The sequence below is a fragment of the Capricornis sumatraensis genome, chromosome 3, assembly GCF_032405125.1.
Source record: "Capricornis sumatraensis isolate serow.1 chromosome 3, serow.2, whole genome shotgun sequence".
Lineage (NCBI taxonomy): Eukaryota > Metazoa > Chordata > Mammalia > Artiodactyla > Bovidae > Capricornis > Capricornis sumatraensis.
The window spans coordinates 142,394,990-142,422,709 of NC_091071.1; the positions used below are offsets into that span (position 1 = coordinate 142,394,990).

Here is a 27,720-nt window from a genome sequence, read left to right on the forward strand (position 1 = left end):
AGTAATGTCTCTGCTTTAGAATATGCTATCTAGGTTGGTCATAACTTTTCTTCCAAGGAGTAAGCGTCTTTTAATTTCATGGCTGCAGTCACCATCTGCAGTGATTTTGGAGCCCCCAAAAATAAAGTCTGACACTGTTTCCACTGTTTCCCCATCTATTTCCCATGAAGTGATGGGACCAGATGCCATGATCTTCATTTTCTGAATGTTGAGCTTTAAGCCAACTTTTTCACTCTCCACTTTCACTTTCATCAAGAAGCTTTTTAGTTCCTCTTCACTTTCTGCCATATGGGTGGTATCATCTGCATATCTGAGGTTATTGATATTTCTCCTGGCAATCTTGATTCCAGCTTGTGTTTCCTCCAGTCCAGCGTTTCTCATGATGTACTCTGCATATAAGTTAAATAAGCAGGGTGACAAAATACAGCCTTGACGTACTCCTTTTCCTATTTGGAACCAGTCTGTTGTTCCATGTCCAGTTCTAACTGTTGCTTCCTGACCTGCATACAGATTAGGAACTTATAATACATTTTAAAGTGGCTATTCGAGAATAAGAGACTTAGGAAACATAACTACCAAATGTAATACAGATGTTTTTGGGGTCCTGATTCTAATAAATTGTCCATAAAAAGATGATTTTGAGACAACTGGCAAAATATGAATATGGATAGAGAATTTTTTGATGATGATAAATTATGACTAAAATATTATAAGAATAATAAAAAATTAGCAGATGATAACAACATGGTGGGTATGTTGAAAAAAAGTTTACCAAAGAAATAAATGAAAGTTTTTATAGTTAAAATATCAATAAAATTTATTTTTTTAAGTCCATAGGAAAAAAATATATCAGGAAGAGAAATAGCTGAAATATTGAGAACTATTTAAGCTAGGAATAAGCTAATTCACTTTTCTATGCTTTCTATATGTTCAAGTTTTACATAAAAAAGCTTGAGAGGAAAAGAGATCAAATATTGTAGAGCCATCTGCCATTCCCACCTCTGGCTCTTAATTTCAAGAGCACTTTTTAGAGTATAAAGGCAAGGAGACTAGGAAGCCAATATGAGAACTATATTTTTTCTAAATGTGAAGTGAAAGTGGCTCAGTCATGTCCAACTCTTTGCAACCCCATGGACTAACATTTCTAACTAACCTACAGCTTGGGAGTACATCTCAGATTCTTCAGTATAATCTGTGAGCTGTTTTTCTGACATATAGAATATAGTTTGAAATAGAGACTTTCTAATATTTCACTTTTTTTTTCATTTTAAAAGAAAATGTGCAAAGAGAAAAAAATCTGAAAAATTCTAAAATATTTTTTTAAATCCTTGCATCTAAACACAAAATATAGCATTAGGAAAAAAATTTGATTTTTTTCCTTAAGTCTCTTTTTTTCCCCCTATAAAATCATACCCCTATGAGGGTCTAAGGCTGTTGCTGTTCAATTGGTAAATCGTGTCTGACTGTTTGTGACACCATGGTATCACAATGATTTTGATATCCTGATTTTTTCCATCTAACATTCTAAAGGAAGTACATTCCTATATGACCACATCTTTTTTAATACAGATCATTTTTTTAATAGTTATATGACATGTCTTCCTGGAAAATCCCATGGACAGAGGAGCCTGGTTGGCTGCAGTCCATGGGGTTGCTAGGAGTCAGACACGACTGAGTGACTTCACTTTCACTTTTCACTTTCATGCTTTGGAGAAGGAAATGGCAACCCACTCCAGTGTTCTTGCCTGGAGAATCCCAGGGATGGGGGCGCCTGGTGGACTGCCATCTCTGGAGTCACACAGAGTCAGACACAACTGAAGCCACTTAGCAGCAGCAGCAGCATGACATGTCTTCCAGTGGTTGTATCACAATTTAAACATTTTCTACAACATTAAGTTTATATTAATAGAGATTAAAAGGGAAAAGTAAAGTTTTTACAAAAGAAAATAAATCCTACTGGTATTACTTTGAAAACACATCAGGAGACACTTTATTTCCTTATTGATATTGTACATCTAGCTGATACAATATTTAATGTCACTGAAACTCAAAATTATGTTTGAAAACTTCAGCCTAGAATTTGCTAACAATGTTTTCTCATAACTGAGAAGTGACTATTGAAAATATTATGAAGGTAAGAGAATTACTTTATATGTGATTAGTTTATCAGTTCAGCTGCAGTTTTTCAATTATGATGCCCAATTAGAAAGGATCATTACATTTTGTGAGATAATTATCATTTGTGGAAATAAATAGCATGATAATGATTCATTAGAATTTAATTTCATATCATATTCTGGGACCCATTAAAGCAAAACAACAACAACAACAACAATTCTAGACATTATGTCAAGTAGAAATTCACTTTCCCAGAGATAATACCCCATGGGGTAAATGAAGATGTACTTACAACATTTTATCTTCATTTTAGAGTATGAGATCTAAAAACAAATAACAATCTCTATGATGATAAAATGTAATGCTTCATTTGTTTGAAGATTCAGTCTTTTCAGTTGCTCAGTTCCTGGTGACTCATCTTAAACCCTGCTGCCAAGATTAACAAAGCTAAGAAAACAATTCTGACTGCTGGGAGATACTGCAAGTAACTAAGAGGTGGGGGTTGGGAATCAATGAATAAAAAGTGGGCAAACAGCTGCCCTGAAAAATAATTAACCAAGTGAATTTACTTTAGACATACGAACAGATCATTAGGGTATTATAAAAATTACCTTAAATACTTCGAAAAAGTTGTAACAAACATTAAGTTATATGCGGTCCACTAAATAACAACACAGAATAGGTAACCAAACTTTAAAAAATCAAAATTTAAATTTCTTTCACTTTCATGCACTGAAGAAGGAAATGGCAACCCACTCCAGTATTCTTGCCTGGAGAATCCCAGGGATGGGGAAGCCTGGTGGGCTGCCATCTATGGAGTCGCACAGAGTCGGACACAACTGAAGCGACTTAGCAGCAGCAGCAACTATATATATATATATATATATATATATATATATATATGATGTGATATAAAGCTAGAATGAGAATGCTTTATTAGAAGCACTGACGAGTTTACTTATCTATTACGTCCAAGTATACAGAATACAGCTGAAACTGCAAATGCCTTTTAAATAACCAAAAAAGATCTCAATGAGTCCATGGATGAAAGCTCACTCCTGTTACTATTAAGAGAGAGGCCTTATCTTTTACTTCAGAATCTCTTATTAGAGGACAGGTACTTATACCATTCTGACTTTATCTGATTTTCTAGTCCAGAGTTAAATTAGATGAGAGGAAGCAGAATTGCAGGAGGCAGCATGGAATTAACAACATATCAATCTGACTATGACAGAGAAAAAGCAAATAAGTACTAAATATTTTGGGGGGAATGCTGATTACCTGTAAGAAATCCTAAAAGATATTTCATTCATTCAAAAAGTATTTATTCATGTCCATGTTATGACTCTGATGTAGATGTCAAGAAAATAGCAGTTAAGAAGACAGACCAGAATTCCTACTGTCACGGAGCTTACATTCTCATCCAGGAAGGTAGATAATAAACGAGTGAAAAACAAGAGTAAAATTATATCACACTTCTCTCATTTGATCCTCACAATAATCCAGCAAGCAAACTATTTGCATTTTAACTGTGATTTAGAAAGTTGCCTAAAATCACAATGCTACCAAGTTCTACAGTTGGGACTGATCTCAGACCCATCTAATTTCAGAACTATTTAACAATGCAATGAGTTTTCTTCATAACACTTGACCAGGATTTTAATTTTATTTTTTTATTTAAAATTTTTCTTCACATTTTGTCTGTGGCATGTGGGATCTTAGTTCCCTGACCAGGGATATAATCTGAGCTCCCTGCCTTGGAAGCATGGACTTCCACCAGCGAGACTGCCAAGGAAGTCCCACCAGGATTTTTTTTTTTTTAGTCTTTACTTAAAAAATTTGTATTTATGTATTTATTTGCTTGTGCCAGGTCTTAGTTGTGGCACACAGAATATTTTAGTTGCGTGTGGGGGATCTAGCTGCCTGACCAGGGATTGAACCAGGGCCTCCTGCATGAAGAACATGGAATCTTTGTCACTAGACCACCAGGGAAGTCCCAGGATTTTAAATTACACATTTATTTGTGTGGTTCTTCAGTTGATACCATTTTTACCCAGTTAAACTCTATACCATAAGGTCAGAGACCACACCTGGTTTTGTTCAACATCATAACCCAAGCCAATCCAATGCCTGGCACCCTGTATCACTTGGTATGTATTTGCTAGCTATTAAGTGAATTCTTTCATTGATATACAATTATTAATCTTGATAGTCTGTGAGGATGTGGACACAGGGATGAGCCTGAGTTATCAAAGAAAAACTAAGATGAGGATCATCCAAGAAAGGCAATGTGTAATAAATTTGACTTAGTTCTTACCAAATGGCTTATTTGAAAGTTTTTGATACTTGAGTAGAATCATCATTCCTCCTATTGTCTTGGGTACTTCTTGCCATAATAAATTCTATATTATGCTTTAAAGTTAATAAAATGTGTTGAGTAATTTCTCTTTATTCACTAAATCTCTAGATATAAGGTAACAGAAAACACCGAAAGCAAAGAACAATAGTGATGTTACAAAGAGATATACATTTTAAGCTGTATTGAGACTTTTCTGTTTTTATTTTTCATTTGTTTGAATAAATGGAATTCTTTACAAATAAACATCTGATTGAAGACTATTAGCACTAGAAACTACTTTAGAAAAGATTTGTATCCCAGTAAATTTAGAATTTAAAAAATGCAATGTAAAGAAATTAACTGACTTGGCCAAGGTCACAAAATGTTGAAAACAAAAAGTACATGAAAAAAGTATATGTGTACTTCCATAATCTCAAGTTCTCTACAAACAACTAAATTAAAAGCCACTATAATTAAGAATAAACAAAAGTTAAAACCTTTTAGGGGGGAGAAAGGAGATTAAATGTCCCAAGCCAGTCTTTTGACAAGGTATGTTTTCCTAATGTAATATGAAAATAAAACATAATAAGAGAAAAAAACGCAATAGTGTGTTTATCCTCAATTTAACAGTACTTGGTTTAATTACAGAGTCCCAAACAAATTAGGTAGACCAAAAACAATTCAGCAACATTTTACGTTCCCAAGAGATATGACAAAAAATAGATGGTCCCTCAGTGCCTCCTAGCACCTACGTGACCAGTGTCTTCAGTAGCTGGCCTATAGGGTTTACTGCTGTTGTTGCTCAGTTGCTGAGTCGAGTCCAATTCTGCAACGCCATGGACTATAGCACACCAGGCTCCTCTGTCCATGGGGCTCTCACGGCAAGAATACTGAAGCAGGTTGACGTTTTCTTTGCCATGGGATATTTCCAAACCAGGGATTGAATCTGTGTCTTCTGCATTGGCAGGCAGATTCTTTACCACTAAGCCACCAGAGAAGCATGTTTTTGGTGTTACTTTCTCATTTTCCTTACCTTATTGTTCTGGGTCCTTGTGCTTGACTATATTTGACTGTGCTGATCAGTGCCCTCAAAAAATGACTTCTAAGGATTTCCTGGCCCTAATCAGATTGATTATATTCTTTGCAGCCAAAGATGGAGAAGTTCTATACAGTCAGCAAAAACAAGACTAGGAGCTGACTGTGGCTCAGATCATGAACTCCCAAATTCAGACTGAAATTGAAGAAAGTAGGGAAAACCACTAGACCATTCAGGTATGACCTAAATCAAATCCCTTATGATTATACAGTAGAAGTGAGAAATAGATTCAAGGGATTAGATCTGATAGACAGAATGACTGAAGAACTATGGACAGAGGTTTGTGACACTGTACAGGAGACAGGAATCAAGACCATCCCCAAGGAAAAGAAATGCAAAAAGGCAAAGTGGTTGTTTGAGGAGGCCTTAAAAATAGCTGTGAGTAGAAGAGAAGCAAAAGCAAAGGAGAAAAGGAAAGATATACAGAGTTCCAAAGAATACAAAGCAGAGATAAGAAAGTGTTCCTCAGTGATCAATGAAAAGACATAGAGGAAAACAATAGAATGGGAAAGACAAGAGATCTCTTGAAGAAAATTAGAGATACCAAGGGAACATTTCATGCAAAGATGGGCTCAAAAAAGGACAGAAATGGTCTGGACCTAACAGAAGCAGAAGATATTAAGAAGAGGTGGCAAGAATACACAGAAGAACTATAAAAAAGATTTTCACGAGCCTGATAATCATGATGCTGGGATCACTCACCTAGAGCCAGACATCCTGGAATGTGAAGTCAAGTGGGTCTTAGAAAGCATCACTATGAACAAAGCTAGTGGAGATGGAATTCCAGTTGAGCTATTTCAAATCTTAAAAGATGATGCTGTGAAAGTGCTGCACTCAATATGCCAGCAAATATGGAAAACTCAGCAGTGGCCACAGAACTGGAAAAGGTCAGTTTTCATTCCAATCCCAAAGAAAGGCAATGCCAAAGGATGCTCAAACTACTGCACAATTGCACTCATCTCACATGCTAGTAAAGTAATGCTCAAAATTCTCCAAGCCAGGTTTCAACAGTATGTGAACTGTGAACGTCCAAATGATCAAGCCAGATTTAAAAAAGGCAGCGGAACCAGAGATCAAATTGCCAACATCTCCTGGATCATCAAAAAAACAAGTGAGTTCCTGAAAAATATCTACTTCTGTTTTACTGACTATGCTAAAGCCTTTGACTGTGTGAACCACAACAAACTGTGGAAAACTCTGAAAGACATGGGAATCCCAGACCACCTGACCTGCCGCTTGAGAAACCTATATGCAGGTCAGGAAGCAACAGTTAGAAGTGGACATGGAACAACAGATTGGTTCCAAATAGGAAAAGGAGTACATCAAGGCTGTATATTGTCACCCTGCTTATTTAACTTATATGCAGAGTACATCATGAGAAATGCTGGGCTGGATAAAGCACAAGCTGGAATCAAGATTGCTGGGAGAAATATTAATAACCTCAGATATGCAGATGATACCACCCTTATGGCAGAAAGTGAAGAAGAACTAAAGAGCCTCTTGATGAAAATGAAAGAGGTGAGTGAAAAAGTTGGCTTAAAGTTCAACATTCAGAAAACTAATATCATGGCATCTGGTCCCATCACTTTATGGCAAATAGATGGGGAAACAGTGTCAGAGTTTATTTTTGGGTGGTCCAAAATCACTGCAGATGGTGACTGCAGCCATGAAATTAAAAGACTCTTGCTCCTTGGAAGGAAAGTTATGACCAACGTAGACAGCATATTAAAAAGCAGAGATATTACTTTGCCAACAAAGGACTGTCTAGTCAAAGCTGTAGTTTTCCAGTAGTTATGTATGGATGTGAGAGTTGGACTATAAAGAAAGCTGAGCACTGAAGAATTGATGCTTTTGAGCTGTGGTTTTGAAGACTGTTGAGAATCCCTTGGACTGCAAGGAGATCCAACCAGTCCATCCTAAAGGAAATCAGTCCTGAATATTCACTGGAAGGACTGATGCTGAAGTTGAAACTCCAATACTTTGGTCACCTGATGCAAAGAACTGACTCACTGGAAATGACCCTGATGCTGGGAGAGACTGAAGGCGAGAGAACGGGATGACAGGGGCTGAGATAGTTGGATGGCATCACTGACTCAATGGACATGAGTTTGAGTAAACTCCAGGAGTTGGTGATGGACAGGGATGCCTGACTGCTACAGTCCATGAGGGCACAAAGAATCGGGACAGGACTGAGTGACTGAACTGAACTGACTGAAGAAAGAAGGTACCTTCCCCTAGAGAGAATCTGCATTTGACTTTGCACCTATTTTGTAGTGTCATCCATTCTAAAATCATTTTAAACTAGGGATTCCTTGATGACTCACTGATGGAAATTTGGACTGAAAATCCATGTCAAATCCCTATAATGTTCACATTATTTCAAAGTAGGTTTGCTATTTTCCTTGGTACTGTGCTCAATGTTGTGCTTCTGATAAGCAGCAAAGAAATGAAAAAGAATATATATACATATATTTACATATACAAATATATATATTTACAATATATATACATATACAAAAGAATATATATTTATATATATATAGGCAAGGCCATGGGCTTTGATTTATCATCCTCTAACCCAAGCTATTAAAACTTCACTTGATTTTTCTGGATCTGACTTTCTCTCTTTACACACAAAGCTACCAAATCCTCAACTTGATATTTTGTCAGAATTTGGTCTCAAACAAAGTAGAATGCTGTGCCTTGTTTACTTTTCTGGGCTCTTGCTTTTTTTTTTTTTTTGAACTTTTGGTTTAGAAATGTTGTTAATTCAATAATTTCTCATTTACAATGTAAACAATTGAAAAATAAATCTCTTATTCAATCCACCAATTCCCCTTCTGGGTACATATGCAAAAAATAAAAAGCTGGGACCTCAACAGATATTTGTATACCCCTGTTCACAGAAGCATTATTCACACTAGCCAAAAGGTGGAAGCAACCCAAATATTCATCCAAAGATCAGTGGGTAAACAAAACAGCAACTCAGAGCCTGAGGGTTGTGGGGGGATCTGTTCTTAGGGCTGGATGACTGCCTGGCTGAGTGCAGCCCTAACTGCCCCGCTCTCTCCCTAACAGGTTCTGAGCAGTGCCCAAGACCTTGCTACACAGAGCTTAGGCATGACACCGGGGATGTAGAAGTGGCCCTCCCAGTTTCACTGAATAGCCTGTTTCAGGGAGAAGGAAGGGGGAGACATCTATCAATATATTGGGTGAGGGGGCATGGGGGTGTCAGAGAGGCAAATGTGTTGTGTTACTATGTCAATAAACTCATTTAAAGTTTAAAATAATGTTCACACATAAAGTAGAATTTTATTCCCTTAGAAAGGGAACGTTGACATATGCTACAATATGGATGAACCTTGACAACATTATGCTAAGTGAAACAAGGCAATCACAGAAGGACAAACACTACATGATTTCATTTATATAAAATACCTAGCATAGTCAGCCTCATAGAGATGTAAAATAGAATGGTGGTTGCTAAGAACCAGGAAGAAGGAAGAATGTGGAGGTATTATTTAATAGATACAGAGTTTTAGTTTAGTAACATGAAAAAAGTTCTGAAGATGGATGATGGAGACTACTGACAAAAATGTGAATTACTTAATGCTCCTAAAACTTAGAAATGATTAAATGGTAAATTTTATGGCATGTACATTTTACCAGAATTTTTTAAATTCTTACTCAAATGAATTTTCTTACCTTCATATTTACTTTAATACACAAAGTGAATAGTAAGTACTTTGTGGTTTGAATAATATTAAACAGAGCAAGCCCTTACTCTTGAAAATCTCTGAGTTTAAAAGATGTTTTGTTCCTATTAAACTACATATAAAGGAAAAAAATAACAAGAATATTGAAAAAACAGAAAGATATAAGAAATAAAACTAGGCCTCATTTGACATGGGCTTCCCTTGTGACTCAACTGGTAAAGAATCTATCTGCAATGTGGGAGACCTGGGTTCGATCCCTGGATTGAGAAGATCTCCTGGTGAAGGGAAGGGCTATCCGCTCCAGTATTCTGGCCTGGAGAATTCCTTGGGGTTGCAAAGAGTCAGACACGCAACTTTCACTTTCATTTGACATTTTACTCCTAGAGTCAGAAGCTTCACAAAATATAAATTTTACATCGCTTCAATATCAATATCTCTTATTAAAACTTTTCCATATATTACTATAATGTGAAATTATATATTTGATTAATTTTTAAAATTTTGATAATACTCTTAAATATGAGTAATGTAAAATAATCTGTTAAATTATTTTAAATTACTTTCTCCTGTCATAAGGTTCCCCCATAACTTTGTGGTATGTACCTCTACATTTCCCATCTGCGGCTCTTTCTCTTCTCTTTATTTTAATACAGATGTTTACATTTCTTCCATCTTAAAAACAAAAACACCTTCCTTGACTTTGTGTATTCATTTTATTTCAGCCTTTACAGTCAGCACCCTTGAAAATATAGTCTGGACTCCTCTCTATTTCATCTCCCATTCCATTCATAATCAACTCTTATTTCTGTCATGTCACACAACATATTCTTGCTAAAGTCTCAACTGATAAAACCAAGTGATATTTTTTAGTACCTCTCTTTGGTATCTAACACAATGATGACATATCCTCAAAATTTTCTTTCGGTGTTATTATTTTCTTATCTGTAATATATTCTAGTTTCTATGTTCCTGGTTAATATATTATAGTATATACTATCATAAATAGAATTTTCACAAAATTTTTTATGAGATCTGGAGTATCCCCCAAATCATTTGTTTCATATAGCAGTTTACTGTTATCTGGTAAGAAGACTTATTAAACTTAAAGATCAAATAGGCATTTAAAAAACTCTTAACATTCTAAATTCTCTCATCTTCTCTGAGTTGATGAAAGGGAGCTGTGTTACATTTTCTAGCAAATGTTAGAAAATAACTATTATAATCTTTCCTTCAAGGGAATATAACATTTTGATAGGAAATGTGAAAATAAGTGCTTTTTGAAAAAAAAATTCATGTATAAAGTATTTGGGAAAAAGTGTTCATTGTTGTCAAAAATAGACACATAGTGAAAACAAAATTAATTAAAACACATATATCAGCACACTTCAAAATGTTGGAGAGAAAAATTTTATCTGCTCTTAAATCTATCAAATAATTTTAGGTTTTCAACCTGTTACAAACTTTCAGAAATAATCTTTCAAATTAGTTTGTAGGAACAACTACTTAACATCAGGAAAGATGGCAATTACCTGCTGATTTCAGTAAGAACCTTTGACTATATAAAAGATAGGATTGAAAAAGTATCATGATTTGGTAAACACAGTCAATGTTACATTTGTATATTTTTATGAGGTACATTTTTCAACTATGCTAGCTATTAAAACAAAATATTCAAACAACTCCACACAATTCCACTATTATTATATGGTATTTTAAACAATTACATGTTTAACCTACTAAACTGTTTAAGCTACTTAAAAGTGAAGATTTTTTCTTTTTAATCACTGTGTTCCTAGGACTTTAACTACAGGGCATACAGCAACAGTTAAGCAATAAATACTTTGTGAATAAATGATCAAAAATATGTGCAAGTACATTAAGATGAAAATTAGTACACACATATACACACACACGACACCCAAATAAGTGTAATAGCATAAGGCCTACTTAGGTAAACAAAATATAATCTAAAATTGATTTAGCCCAAATCACAATTTGATGGTGCTTAGTGGCTTAACTTGTACTTATGACTTTTTTAATGAGGAAACGTCCTCATAAATGAAGATATTATAATCTTCTATTACAACATATTAGAATCTTTACTTTCAAGAGAATCATCAGTGATACAAGGATTGAATATAAAGTCAACAAAAATAAAAGTAAAACCAACAGAATTACTGTTTCCATAATAGAATAATGTAAAAATGACCCTGTACAAACAAAACTGTAAAAGTATTAAAAATTACTTTCAAAACAACAAATTAGAAATAAAAATAACAGCATTTTTAAGACTTAGTTTACATCTACTAGTCTCATTAAGAATCTGATAGCTACTTAGCATAATTTTCACTGTGGTATAAATTTTCCTTTCTTGTTATTTTTAATTTAATAATAAATCATATATAATTATGAATATAAATATTTCCAGTACTAAATTACACTTAATTCTTTATGGTACTTAAGGCAAAGAAGCCCACATTACAATTTTATTTCAAAAAAATTAGATTCACAAAATAATATTCTAGTAGCTTTTTAATTTATCTTTAAAATGAAAGCTTAAAAGAGAAAAGTAAGCAAAATAAAGGAAATAAATGCTGTTCCCAAAAGAGGATTCATAGTATCTGTATTTTTTGCTAACATGACATAATAAATTGCTAAGGATTGTAGGAATTACTATATTAACTACATTTAGTAAAAAATTTATCTTACAAAAGCTGAGCTACAGAATGACTCATTTACAAAATGAGTAAAACTTAAGCTCAATTTTATGGATGGTATCTACAATCAGTCTTCCATGCCCAAACTATATATAAGATCTTTTACTAAAATGAATTGCAACAGCAGTATGGGGCTGAAGACTATAAAATGTACAAAATGGAAGGCATATTAAATATGGCAATACTTCTGAAGCAAATGATATCACTGTTTTTCTTTTTAAGAAACATTACAAAACTTCCCGGAAAGCTTTCTTCCTCATTCTCAGGTTTATAGTTCCCTTAGTTATAAAAGTTTGATGTTATCTAAAAATGTATCCATGGTTTATTGATTGTACTCTAATAATGCTTAAGAAGAACAAAGAAGTTACAATGCTTAAAAGATCAAAACAAAATAAAATAAGCAAAGCCAAACTGAAAAGTAAAACTAGCCCACTGACACCTACCTCCTGGAAATGCCATTAGCCAGACATTTATGGCTACATGATTTAGAAGAGAGGGGTGATGATGTAGGGGACAAGTTGAGAGGGGCAATCAAACTGTTGATGATTTCAGTCAACTGTGCACTCTGCAAGAAAATAGTAAACCTTTTATTGTTGCTAACAAGACATATGGTTAAATCTCAGACCTTTAGTGCCTATTAAAGTTTAACCTCTCATGAAACAAGTAAACAAGTAAATGTTTGTTTTAGTACATATTTTACTCTATAAAGACAATTTATACCATTACTAATTTTTCCATTTATTATAAATAAATCTACATTTTTAAGTACTCCTCTTTTTCCATATCCATTTTTGCTCAGTTCCTTTGTCTAATCATCCTATCCTCTAAAACACTGAAATTCAGCTGATACCATCTATAAAATGTTTCCTTTGAGGTAGCCAAATTAATAATAACAAACTCATAGCTATAATTTATTAAGTGCCAACTATATGCCAGGCACTATATTAAGCACTAAACATAGAATATTGCTAATCTTTACAACTAACCTGCAAAGTAGATAATATTAAAAGTACTGATACTACTATTATTAAAATCAATTACAGATGAGGAAGCTGAAGAAAAGATAGATTAAGCAGCTTAATCAAGGATTATAAAATTGGTGTGATGTCGAGCTAGGACAGCATGGTGCTCTGTGACAACCTACATGGAACAGGATGGGATGGGTGAGAAAGAGGTTCAAGAGAAAGGGGAGATATATATATATAAACACACACACACACACTTATGGCTGATTCATGTTGTATGACAGAAATCAACACAATATTATAAAGCAATTATCCTCAAATTAAAAATAAATTTAAAAGGAAAATAAATGGAGCTAGAATTCAAGCTTAGGCTTCCTTCTCAAATTTTTTCCTAATTTGAACATACCAGTTTTTTCAGATACCCCAAATTTTCATTCACTCTTATCCCAAATTTACATGTAGCCTATTTGTAATATATCATAAATATTAATATTCACAAAACAATCACATATAACAATTATAATATGCATATGCCGTATCAATGGAAACAGTACATTTCTACAAAAGAATGACACCTTTTTCATTACACATGTAATCTACTATAGTTCATTAAGAAAAAAGGGACAAAGTATGAAGAGGTTTCAAAAATGAAAAGACAATAACCTGTAATAATATTTCACAGAGAAAACCACTGCTAATTATCTTGGTATATTTCCATCTCCCAAGACAAAATTTTTTATTTTGAATATTTATGAGTTATTCATAAGAGGATTTAAATACCAGAAAAAGTTTTGGAATCAAAATAATTTATCAAAGATCTATTAAGACTATTTCCACAATCACTTTTTAATGAAATAATCCATATTCCGATGTTATCTTTCACTAAAACCTTCTATCAATAAGTCAATCAAATACCCCACTCAGATCTATTAAGTGGTACCCCAGGTCTTTCTCCACGAAAAAAGTTTAATGATGAGCAATTTTGTTAGAAAACAAGATTTTCCAACCCTAGTATAATGAGTTATCACCCTATAGCTATGTGCCAACGCTTAACATATTATATTTAAATAACTTTAATTATATCACTATTAGACTAGATATACTAAATATTTTAATTGTACTTAATGTCAAATGACCAACTACAATAACCAATGTCTTAAGAAACTGATATTCTTAAGAAACATATTTAAGTAGAACAGTTTACAAAATCCATTCAAAGTCCACTCATACTTCACATTACCTGTTTTTCTATATTGCGAAGAAGTAGTGTAGGGCTACTTGGTGACATTTCAAAATCTTGTTCTGGTAAAGGATCTTGACTCTCTTGAGGAATCTGGGGAGTCCCAGAAGTGTTTAAGGAAGCTGGTTGGTCTGCAAATTGTACTTGCTTTTTCAGTATGTCTTTTGGAAGTCGACATTCTTCTAGGATCACTATCCCCTAGACAAACAGCAATTAAAGAGTCTGCAATGAAAACAAACTGATTGCTGGAAGAACTTTAATGTTACAATGCACATGAACCATGCTTTTTATCATTCCCTGGAAATCAGAAAACAGACAGTTGGAAGTACTAGTTTGTTTTTTTTTTTTTGGAAGTGTTAACATTTTAAAAATTATTTTATTTATTTTAATTGGAGGCTAATTACTTTACAATATTGTAGTGGTTTTGCCATACATTGACATGAATCAGCCATGGGTGTACATGTGTCCCCCATCCTGAACCCCACCCGCACCTCCCTCCCTGTCCCATCCCTCAGGGCTGTCCCAGTGCACCAGCTTTGAGTGCCCTGTTTCATGCATCAAACTTGGACGGAAGTACTAGTTTAACTTTGTAAAAAAGTCACTGATCTAAACTAAAATAACATGTATATGTTTGATGGATTAGCATTGTAAAGTACTGTCATAAATTATATACAAGCAATTGCCTTTCTTATTGGTTTTAGTTACTAGCATTAAAAGCATGATACATTCAGAATAAAGAAAAAGTTGGAAGGAATGATGCTGAAGTTCCAATACTTTGGCCACCTGATACAAAGAGCCAACTCATTGGAAAAGACCTTGATGCTGGAAAAGACCTTGATGCTGGGAAAGACCTTGATGCTGCGAAAGATGGAAGGCAGGAGGAGAAGGTGACAACAGAGGATGAGACAGTGGATGGCATTACCGACTCAATGGACATGAGTTTGAGCAAACTCCAGGAGATAGTGAAGGACAGGGAAACCTGGAGTGCTGCAGTCCATGGGGTCGCAGAGTTGGACAAGACTGAGTGACTGGACAACAACAAATTTCATAAATTATCAAACTTACAAACATCCAAACAATAATCTAACTTTATATTAACTCCTTTCAGAGCATTCTAAACAACCCCAAAACTGTTGTGGCCAGCCAGCAACCATGGATAGGACTGTACTATTGAGAAAAAGTACTCTCTAAACTAATCAAGTTCTCTTTGCTTACAGAGTAGACTGATTAATAATATAGACACAAATTTTCAACTTTAAGGGGTATTTTCTGAAATGTAAGTAACTGGAGAAATGAGTAGGGATCTAGCTGCCTCTGTACTCCCCGCCTACCATTCATACACACACATACTACTCAACTGGCTTGCTGAATTTCTTCCCCCATTCTCTATCTTCTTCACTCCAACTGTCCTTATCCTAGGTCCCTTAGAAGTAACAAAGAAATGAGAGAAAGGGGAAGAAGGAGTGCACAAGTGTCATTTGAATCGTTCCATAGTTCTCATCAGAGTATTTCTTCCCTTCCTATCCCTTTTATTACACTTGCCCCTGCAAATAATACATACTATTATGAAACATTTAAGTGTGTGTGTGTATATTGTGTGCATATGTGTATATTACTATTTTTCTGGCAAAATATCAATAAGTTCCTATAGGCTAGTTGCAGAGGTATTAAATGCCTAATATGGCTAAAATATTATATTCTTGAAATGAAAACAGACTAAAACAATAATACAAGTGTACAGCATTTCAAGATGGGATAAATTAAATTGCCATGGGCTAGCTTATATCATGTATAAGTGCTATACATAGGGTGGAAACTACTTATAGATTATTTGTTATATATCAGTAATCTTAGTTTACACTATAGTTGAGAGAATATATCACTTTAGAATTAACATATTCAGATACTGTATTAAGTATCCATTTTAGTATTTTATAGTAATATATTACAAATGATGCTTAGTAAAAGTAACATTTCTTAAACTATACTTTAACAGCACTAGTAACTTTTATAAAGATAAAACTTTATAATCCAACTGTTGATCCTACTTCAATGACTTTTTATAGAATGCACAAATATGGCTCTCTAGAAATCTCAAGAAATGTATTTAAAAGTAGCTTCTGTTTTACTTGATATCTTAAAAATTAGATTTGACAGACATAGTATCATCAACCTCAAAAGTTCTTGAAAGTGTCTGAAATATCTACCCAAAATTTGTACAAATCTCTAGCAGGTTTTTCACAAGTACCTGTATACAAAAGAAATATAAATTTTTACTATATTATTCATAATTTCATTTGTTTTTATTACAGTTTATCTTATGGGCCAGGCTGCTGTGAATTACCATGATTTTATTATCCCTACTTACAATATTGTTTCTAGGAAAAAACTGATTCTGAATTTCAAAAGTCCAATTTCCAAACCTTTAAAATACTACCTTTTTATAAGCAGAACGCCTGCTATTGTTAATTCAATTAAGAAAAACATTTTAAAAATTCAGCAAGGGAATCACTCATAGCCAACTTCATAACCCATTTTGTTCTCTTAAACTGTTGCCCTGGACAAAACTCTCACAACATAAGAATGGCCCACAATTTTTCTCTGCCATAGCCAAGAACAGAGAAGAAAGTAAAGAAGATTAAATCCTCTGGAGATATTGCAGAGATAAGTTTCTGTTTTTAAAAATCAGGAAAAGAATATATGTGTTGGGGTACCATGATGGTTATTTTACAATGTTTGCTAATCTGAATTTCTTTTTTTAAATCAGGAAAATAGTCTAATGATAGATAAAATAAGGTAAATAAAAACACAACATTTCTTTAGAAGGATAAATTGGGTTAACTGAGACAAGTGAAAACTCTAGCATAAGAGGAAAGCAAATCAGTTGCTCAAAGATGACAATCATTCCTGATAATAACACTAGAGAGATCCCCACTTCCACTCCCAGATTCCTCATTAGAGATGACATAATGTGAAAATATAAACAATTGCCTCAGTTTAACAGGAAGGAAGTGGGCAGGGCACAACCTTCAAAAGAACGACACACCCATAGGACAAGACAAGAATTGGTTAGAACCAACCAGGCCAAAGATGGTAGAATATTTGACTTCCAGTGGAGCTTGGGCCTCTTATATGCTCATGGTAATACATTAGCTTGCTAAATGACACACCCACCAGTGCCATGACAGTTCTGAGGTGAACCATAAAAGGTCAAAAAGTGGGCATAGTGCAATTCCTAGAAATCTCCATCCCTTTTCCCTAAATAGTTGGACTAATCCTCCCATGTCCTAGCCTATGAAATTACCCAGCCCATAAACACTAAGCACATCACATTTCAGGGCCTCTCACCTTCTGAGACAGCCCATACTCTGTCTGTAGAGTGTGTTTCTCTCTAAATAAATCCACTTCTTACCTATCACTTTGTCTCTCACTAAATTCTTTCTGCGATGAGACATCAAGAACCTGAGTGTCATTAAGTCCTGAGATCAGGTGTGATCTCAATTTAAAGACAGTGGGTTCAATTCCCAGTCTGGGTTCTGGCTAGGTTTTCATCCTGGCCTGTGGGTTCAAGTTCCATCTGAGATGCATGGTTTCATCAATGACATTTTATATAAAGTCATCAAAACTAATTTTAACCAAAAACTTAAATGAAAAAATTTAAAATAAAATAAAACTAATTTTAAGCAAAAACTTAAATGAAAATTTTAAAAATGAAATACAATTTAAGATGTGGAAGACCCTATTATAGGATAACAGAAGAAATCTAAAAGAGAAGTTATTTAATATAATTTAGCCAGTTTCTCCAACTAAGAAAAATTATTTTAAAAAAATTCAAGTGAAAAGAAGCTACTGTCTAAGTAAAAGCTGGAGCAGAGAATATGAGAAATACTGAAGCTGTCATGTTTTGACAAAATTGTTGCAAGAACAAGGAAGGGATGTTGCTAATACTCTTCTAAAAATTGAAGCAAAATTTACACCATCTGGACTGTGTCAAAGAATGGGCAATGACACACTCTAGGTCATCTGTCCCTTACTTTACCCTATGAAAACACTGTGTGTTTCCTGACCAGAGATACACAGTAACACTTATTTCAAAAAGCTATTTATAAGGTAGGACATGGACGCAACCTAGATATCCACTTGCAGATGAATAAATAAGGGAGTTATAGTACATACACACAATGGAATATTACTCAGCTGTAAAAAGGAACACATTTGAGTCAGTTCTAATGAGGTGGATGAAACTGGAGCCTATCATAAAGAGTAAAGTAAGTCAGAAAAATAAAGACAAATACTGTAATATTAACACACATATATGGAATTTAGAAAGATGGTAATGATGATCCCACATGTAGGGCAGCAAAGACACAGATGTAAAGAACAGACTTTTGGACTCAGTGGGAGGAGGTGAGAGTGGGATGATTTGAGAGAATATTAAAACAAGTACATCACCATATGTAAAGTAGATGATGAGTGCCAAGTTCCATGCAAGAAGCAGGGCACGCAAAACTGGTGATCTGGGATAACCCAGAGGGACAGGGTGGGTAGGGAGGTGGGAGGGGGGTTCAGGATGGGGGGACATATCTATGCCCGTGGCCAATTTATGTTGATGTATATGGCAAAAACCATCACAATATTGTAAAGTAATTATCCTCCAATTAAAATAAATTAATTTAAAAATTAAAAATGCTATTTATAAGAGCATCTCAATTTCTTTCCCTTCTCCTTATCTCTAACTGAGAAGGGTTTTTTCCCCTTTCAATATACAATAAATAAAAAGTTCTGCTTCATTCACAATGCATTAAACCACTCTTCTCAATTTTTGAACTACAATAATTCAAGAAGATATAAGAGCAAAAAGTTGTTTTGCCTATTCAATATAATAGTTAATGAATCAACTAACCTGCACATAAATAAGCAATTAAATATCTTGATTAATTTCTAAGAAAGATAAGGTGAAACTACCAAAGTAAAGAAATATGTATTTTGATGGCATAATTATAATGACATTTTCTATAAATAAACATAATCTGACTCTTATGGGAACAAAGGGCCAGACACACACCTAGCTTGAACCAAGAAAAAATTTAAAGCCATATAAAAGCCATATTATTGCTGGAAAGATTTATTACCTTAAAATACTTGACTACAAATATATATATATATATATATTATATAAATATATAACCAAAATTCAAAAAATGTTTAAACAAGTATAAAGCACTGCTTAGAACACAGAATATTAAAATAACCTTTCTCAAGTCAAAGCAAAATGAACCAGACTGTCTAGATTCAGATATAAAAAACTTAGTTATCAATTCAACTAGGAATAATTTTCTTGGAAATTTCCAAATTGCTTTAAACTTGATTTGTTCTTAGAACTCTACTGGCTATAAAAAACACTTGTGACATCTTTTGGAGAAAATGATCAAAGAAGAGAACTTTTTTGGTGATCTTGAAAGGATTGGGAGATAGCCACAATTAAGGCCCAGCTGAAGATGGTTAAAAATGAGAAACAAACTGAACAGGACTTGCATCAAGAAATTATTCCTGAACACAGCTGCATCAAATTCAATAGACAGAATGGGTAAGCCTAAGGTTTTAAGTCTATGCTTCTATCCACCTTCCTACAAACATCACCACCAAATTTTACAAAGTATTAAACAATATTCATGACTTGCCTAGCTTCTTCTCCCATCCCTGAACAACTCATACTTTCTGCTTTTTTGAATACAATACTAATTTGTCATTCCTAAAACAGATCATGCTGTTATATGCCTTCAATTCTTTTTTTAATATTAATTTATTTATTTTATTTGGAAGCTAATTACTTTACAACACTGTGGTGGTTTTTGCCATGCATTGACATGAATCAGCCATGGGCGTACATGTGTCCCCCCCGACCTAAACCCCCCCCCCCCCCACCTCCCTCCCCATCCCATCCTTCTGGGTTGTCCCAGTGCACTGGCTTTGAGTGCCCTGCTTTATGCATCGAACTTGGACTGGTGGTCTATTTCACATATGGTAATATACATGTTTCAATGCTATTCTCTCAAATCATCCTACCCTTGCCTTCTCTCTCAGAGTCCAAAAGTCTGTCCTTTATATCTGTGTCTCTTTTGCTGTCTCACATATAGGGTCATTGTTACGATCTTTTGAATTTCATATATGTTAATATACTGTATTGGTGTTTTTCTTTCTAACTTACTTCATTCTGTATAATAGGCTCCAGTTTCATCCACCTCATTAGAACTGACTCAAATGTGTTCTTTTTAACAGCTGAGTAATAAATACTCCATTGTGTATATGTACCACAACCTTCTTATCCATTTGTCTGCCGATGGACTAATTTAGGTTGTTTCCATGTCCTTGCTATTCTAAACAGTGCTGTGATGAACACTGGGGTACACATGTCTCTCTCAATTCTGGTTTCCTCAGTGTGTATGCCCAGCAGTGGGATTGCTGGGTCATATGGCAGTTCTATTTTCAGTTTTTTAATGCCTTCAATTCTTTACGAAACTCCTTTTTCAGTTCCATAGGTTCATTAAGCAAATTACTATTTATCTTCCAAAGTCATACTAAAGCATCACCCGTTTACTGATGTTTTCTCTGATATGCACACCCTTAAAGACAGAGTTAAGCACTCTCTCTATGCCACACCTAAATCCCATGGATGGAGGAGCCTGGTAGGCTTGCAGTCCTTGGGGTCACCAGGAGTCGGACACGACTGAGCGACTTCACTTTCACTTTTCACTTTCATGTATTGGAGAAGGAAATGGCAACCCACTCCAGTGTTCTTGCTTGGAGAATCCCAGGGACGGCGGAGCCTGGTGGGCTGCTGTCTATGGGGTCGCACAGGGTTGGACACGACTGAAGCAACTTAGCAGCAGCAGCAGCATATCTTATTAAAACCACATATCATTCCACATATTGTATTATATTGAAATCAACTATATTTTATTTAAAACTCAATAATCGTTATTGATGTGCAGACCCTAGGTGGGATTAACTACATGGTTTGAGGACTCTATTTCCTTCCCTTCTCAGCTTTTTTTTGTTTCAGACCAGCCAGCATCAACCTTACAATATTATCTCCATTATGTCCAGTTTCACTATATAGAATATGGTTTCTCACAAAACTTGTATGTGTTTTTAGATTCCACATACAAGTGATATAATAAAGTATTTGTCTTTCTCTGTCTGGCTTACTTCACTTCATATGATAATCTCTATGTCTATCCTTGTTGCTGCAAATTGCGTTATTTCATTATTATTCATTAAAACAACACAAATAAACTCATATACAAAACAGAAATAGACCCACAGATGTAGATAAACTTATGGCTACCAAAGGGGAAAGGGGGAGGGATAATTCAGTTTGGGGTTAACATATACACACTACTATACATAAAATAGTTGATCAACAAGGACATATGTATAGCACAGGGAACTATATGAAATATTTTGTAATAAGCTATAAGGAAAAAGGATCTGAAAAGAATAGATGTATACGTATGTATAACTGATACACTTTGTTGTACAGCTGAAACTACACAACATTGTTAATCAACTACACACCAATATAAAAGCAAATTTTAAGGAATATGTTGGAATCAGTAGCATGGAGAAAGGCAATTGGATCAGGAAGGACTATACAAATATTCCAGCTGTAAAGTAATGCTTTATTATTCTAAAAACTACACCCAAACTAGTAAAAATTTTATATTTGATAAATTTGGGGGTGAGTACACAGGTATTCATTAAATTGCTTTCTAGAACTTTTTTATGCATTTATAATTTTTCTTGAAACAAAAAATTCTAAAGAGATTTCAATAAGATACACTCAGAATTTCACACAAGTTAAAATAAATGCTAACAAAGTCAGGCTTATAAAAAATGTGTATCATCTGCATTAACTGGAATCCAGTAAAGAAATTCTTTAACTGCTTGATATGATAAAATGATTGTGATAAATTCTAAAAATAGTTTCAACTTACAGAATATATCAAATCTTAAAACATTACATTTTTATAAAGCCTAGTAACAATTATTTTATGTGGAGGGATGAGAAGAAACTAAAACCAGTATTTTTGTTTTTAAACAGAAGAACACACAATACCTTGGAGGCACGAATCTGCCTATGAACATCTGTTAGTTGTTGGATTTTGTATTCTAGCTCTGAAATCTGGGCTTGAAGCCATGTCCATCGGCTGCCAACTCTTGCTCTGTCTACAAGCCACTTCCATTCAGTACTACAGTTACTGTGAACAAGACAAACACAGCTAGTTAAAGCACAAAGACAGTTAGGTTTTCACACAGATTGCCTAATAACTTCCTTGACTCTTGTCATACAATCCCAAATTTCTTTACAAAGCATCTAATTACATTAAAGAATGGTACATCAATTTTTCAAATATTTTATTTCCTTATCTTTTTATCCCATAAACACCTGTTTTCATTCAATATTGTGTACCTAGTAGGATAATCTCCTTGTTATTTAATATTTTATTAATGGTCAAGGGCTGAAACAGAAGTAGATCAGCAAAGGAAAAGAAACAAAAATGTCAGTACTAACACCATGCAAAAACTGTTACATGAGCCTTTTATATGTAAGCAGGTATCAAGTATAGGACAAGTCATTTGAACTGTACTAGATCTAAATCCATGTAACAAACCATACAGTACTCAATTTTACTATATGTAATTTTCATTGCTAAAATAGGAATATTTTTAAATGCCAAAAATTATCAAAAACAGGAACACTGCTACATACAAATATATAAATCTTTATTTTAATTAGTTTGTTAAAAACTTCATTCCTAGGATTCACAGTTCAGAAATGACAAAAAATTTATATCAAGTCTTTCTTTCATGAATATTTGAAAATGAGATTTGAATCTTATGTCCTTTATCTTTTGGCAAAAGCACTGCTCTAATCCACAGTTTGTGAGATTACAAATTAATTACTTTATGAAAATATTTCAACCATTCCAACTAGAAAACAATCACGTTCAGGGTGGGGAGCAGAGACAGGGTTTGTGTGTATTTTGGATAATTAATTAGGAGCTTCATCTTGCCAAGGAAGAAACTGAAGACAGTATAACAGAAGAAATTGAAACTACAACTGAAGGGCAATAACTACTTAATGGCAAATCACAAACTTCATGAAAAACATGTCTAAAAATTGCATTTATTGTCAAAACCCACTGAAGGCACAACACTGAAAGTGAACCCTATTGTAAACTATGGACTTTGAGTGATAAGGATGTGTCAGTGTAAGTTCATAGATTGTTATACAAACACTACCTTTTTGCAGTATGTCGACAGTAAGGGAAGCCATATCTGTGTAGGGACAGGGGATATATGGGAACTCTGTATTTTCAACTCAATTTTGCTATAAAACTAAAACTTCTCTAAAGATTAAACTTTATTAATTTTATACATATAACCATAAAAAATATCTTTCATATAAACTTTAGCCAGGGAAAACATTTAAGAGATCATTTCTTGTCAAAGACACAGAATTATTATAACTCTACTACATAGAATTCATTTATTATAACATTTTTATTATACCAGTGTTCTCAAAATGCTTTTTTTTTTCCCAGACTCTAATTTTGTATATAATGTGACTGCAGAGACTGACATATAAATTAGGACTTCTTTTGGTATTACCCGTTTATAGTTACTACTGTGATTCTGCAAATGTGATACTTTTAAATCACATTTTCATAACTATAGGTAAACTAAAAATGCCTTTTCAAAATAAATATTATCTATGAATACTGTAATAATACTAACTGCCATTCATGAAAGAAGTGAAGAAGGCAAGGACCGTATCATGCAGTAGTCGCACAGGTGAGGGTAAAGTGCTGGATTTTATGCCAAAAGGAAGTTATTCACAAGATAGTAATACAACTTTTTTTCTGAGCACTCAAGCCGCTAGGTAGATAATGTACTGGGATATGAGAATAAATAAGGAAACCAATTAGGAAAACCATTTATAAAACCATTTACAAAACCATTTATAATAATCTAAATGAGGTCAGATAATGTGACCTCTAAATATTTCATGTGCTGTCCTACATATCCCAGCCTTCACTGCAGTTAGGTTGGAGCCATGTCACTAGTTCTGACCAACAGACTGTGAACAAAACGGATATAGTTATTCTCAGTCCCCCTGATCACCTAGAGCTATACAGTGCAGGTATGACAGCTACAAGATGGAAGAGGGTCATAGCTCACACCACACGGGACTTTATGTAAGCCACTGTAAACTTTTGCTGTGCTAAATTACTGAGATTAGAAGGTTAATTTGTTACTCCAGGGCTTATTCTGACTAAAATACAGGATAAAATATGAAAATGGCCTAGACTGGAAATGAGGTGAGAGATAAAGAAGAAATGAAGACCAGAGGATGGATTCAAGATTTAATAATCCATGTGCAAAGTTAGAAGGGATATTTAATGACAAAAGTTGTGAAATAATTTGTATTCACAATAAACAGTTAAGGGATACACTAAATAATTAGATGCAAAATATAATATCAAAATAATTATGAGGGGAGGAGAGCACAAATGCAGGGTACCTAAAATGTGTTTGAAACTAGGAGATCAGCAACTTAAAATAAGCATAGAAAAATATATACTCCTATACAAAAGTTTCATGATAACCACAAAATCAAAAAAAGTATACACACACACAAAAAAGAAACCAAACATAACACTAAATGACAGTCATCAAATCACAAGAGTAGAGCACAAAATAAGAAAAGACCTACCAGAAGGAAAAAAAATTAAAACAATTAACAAAATTGCAATAGGAACACACATATCAGTAATTACTCTAACTTTGGCCACCTCATGCGAAGAGTTGACTCACTGGAAAAGACTCTGATGCTGGGAGGGATTGGGGGCAGGAGGAGAAGGGGATGACAGAGGATGAGATGGCTGGATGGCATCACTGACTCGATGGCCGTGAGTCTGAGTGAACTCTGGGAGTTGGTGATGGACAGGGAGGCCTGGCGTGCTGCGATTCATGGGGTCGCAAAGAGTCGGAAACGACTGAGTGACTGAACTGAACTATAAATGGAATAAATGCTTCAACCAAAAGACACAGACTAGCTGAACAGAACAGGATCCATATATTTGCTGCTTAGAAGAGACTCACTTTAGATCTAGAAATACATACAGAATGAAAATGAGGGAAGAGGAAAAGATATTCTATGCAAAAAGAAATCAAAGGAAAGCCAGAGTAGCAATCCTTATATCATAAAAATAAAACTTTAAAATAAAGACTATCACAAGACAAAGAAGGACACTACATAATGATCAAAAGATCAATCTAAGAAGATACAACAATGGAAATATATATATGCACCAAACAAAGGAGCACCTCAAAGATAAAGCAATTGTTAATAGAAATAGGAGAAATTGGCAGTAATATGATAAGAGCCCTCTGATGAAGGTGAGAGAGGAAGGTGAAAAAGCTAGATTAAAACTCAACATTCAAAAAACTAAGATCACGGCATCTGGTCCCATCACTTCACAGCAAATAGATGGGGGAAAAAATGGAAACAATGACAGACTTTATTGTCTTGTGCTCCAAAATCACTGCGGATGGTGACTGCAGCCATGAAATTAAAAGATGGTTGTTCCTTGGAAGATAAGCTATGACAAACCTAGACAACATATTAGAAAGCAGAAACATCATGCCAACAAAAGTGTGAATAATCAAAGCTATAGATTTTTCAGTAGTCATGTACAGATGTAAGAGTTGGACCATAAAGAAGGCTGAGCATTGAAGAACTGATGCTTTTGAACTGTGGTGCTGGAGAAGACTCTTGAGAGTTCCTTGAATTCCAAGGAGATCAAACAAGTCAATCCTAAAGGAAATCAACCTGAATATTCATTGGAAGGACTACTGCTAAAGCTCCAACACTTTGGCCACCTGATGTTGGGAAAGATTGAGGGCAGGAGGAGAAGGGAGTGACAGAGGACGGGATAGTTGGATAGCATCATCGACTCAATGTACATGAGTTTAAGCAAACTCTGGGAGAAAGTGAAAGACAGTGCAGCCTAGCATGCTGCAGCCCATGGGGTTGCAAAGAGTCAGACACAACTGAGTGACTGAACAACAACTCAAAAATAGCAGGGTTACAGTAACAACCCAGCCATATCAATGAACAGATCATCCACACAGAAACTCAACAAGGAAAAACAGTCCTTAAATGACCCAGACTTAACTGTTATTTATAGAGCATTCCATCTGAAAGCAGTAGTATGCACATTCAAGTGCACATGGAACACTCTCTAAGATAGATCACATCCTGGACCACTAAGCAAGCCTTGGTAAATTTAAGAAAACTGAAATCACAGCAAATGTGTTGTTGGACCACAACACCATGAGGCTAGAAATCAATTACAAGAAAGAAAAAAAAAAATGCCACAAACACACAGAGGCTAAGCAATATGGCACTAAAAAAATCAATGGATCCCTGAAGAAATCAAAGAGGAAAATTAAAAAATACTTAGAGACAAATGAAAACATGACAATCTAAAACCACGGGATGTAGCAAAAGCAGTTCTAAGAGAGTAGTTTATAGCAATACAATCTTACCTCAGGAAACAAAAAAATCTCAAATAACCTAACCTTACACTTAAAGCAAACAGAAAGAATATCAAGCAAAACTCAAGGTTAGTAGAAGAAAAGAAATCATAAAAATCAGAGCAGAAACAGATGAAGTAGATGCTAAAAGAAAAAATAGAAAAGATCAATGAACCTACAAGCTGGTTCTTTGAAAATATAAACAAAATTGATAAACCTTTACCCAGACTCATCAAGAAAAAAAGGGGAGAAGGCCCAAATTAATACAATCACAAATAAAAAAGCAGTTATAACTGATACCATAGAAGCAGAATGGATCATAAGAGCCTATGATGAACAACTATATTCCAATAAAATGTACAACCTAGAAAAACGGATAAATTCTCAGAAAGGTACAATCTCCTAACACTGAACCAGGAAAAAAACAAAATATGAACAGACCAATTACCAGTGATGAAGTTTAATCAGTAATTAAAACTGCCAAAAGCAAAAGTTCGGGACAAGATGGCTTCACAGGTGAATTCTACCAAACATTTTCAAACTATTACAAAAAAATCGCAAACGAAGGGACACTTCTGAACTCACTCTATGAGGCCACTATTGCCTTGATACTAAAACTGGACAAAGATATCACAAAAGGAGAAAATTATAGGCCAATTTCACTGAAGAAAATAGATGAAAAATCCTCAAAAAAAAAAAAAACTAGCAAATCAAATCCAACAATACAGTAAAAGGATCATACACCATAATCAAGTGGGATTTATCCCAGGATGCAAGGATTTTTCACTATCCACAAAAGTTGACAACTGCACAAACAAACTGAAGAATAAAAATCATATGATCATTTCAACAGATGCAAAGAAAGTTTGTGACAAAATTCGTTTATGATAAAAAAAAACTTTTCAATAATTAGGCTTAGAAGGA

At 34.4% G+C, this 27,720-nt stretch overlaps 1 protein-coding gene across 2 annotated transcripts in view; it reads right to left on the bottom strand.

The window, feature by feature from the left end:
- The window catches only part of KANSL1L (KAT8 regulatory NSL complex subunit 1 like), a 94,178-nt gene that overhangs the window by 49,232 nt on the left and 17,226 nt on the right, over positions 1-27,720 (bottom strand). For both annotated transcript variants that reach the window (XM_068969250.1, XM_068969249.1), the window contains exons 2-4: positions 22,310-22,451; positions 14,191-14,388; positions 12,429-12,550 (exon numbers count right to left, since the gene is read on the bottom strand). In XM_068969250.1, the coding sequence (XP_068825351.1) occupies positions 12,429-12,550; positions 14,191-14,388; positions 22,310-22,451 (462 nt within the window). The remainder of the gene's footprint in view (positions 1-12,428; positions 12,551-14,190; positions 14,389-22,309; positions 22,452-27,720) is intronic.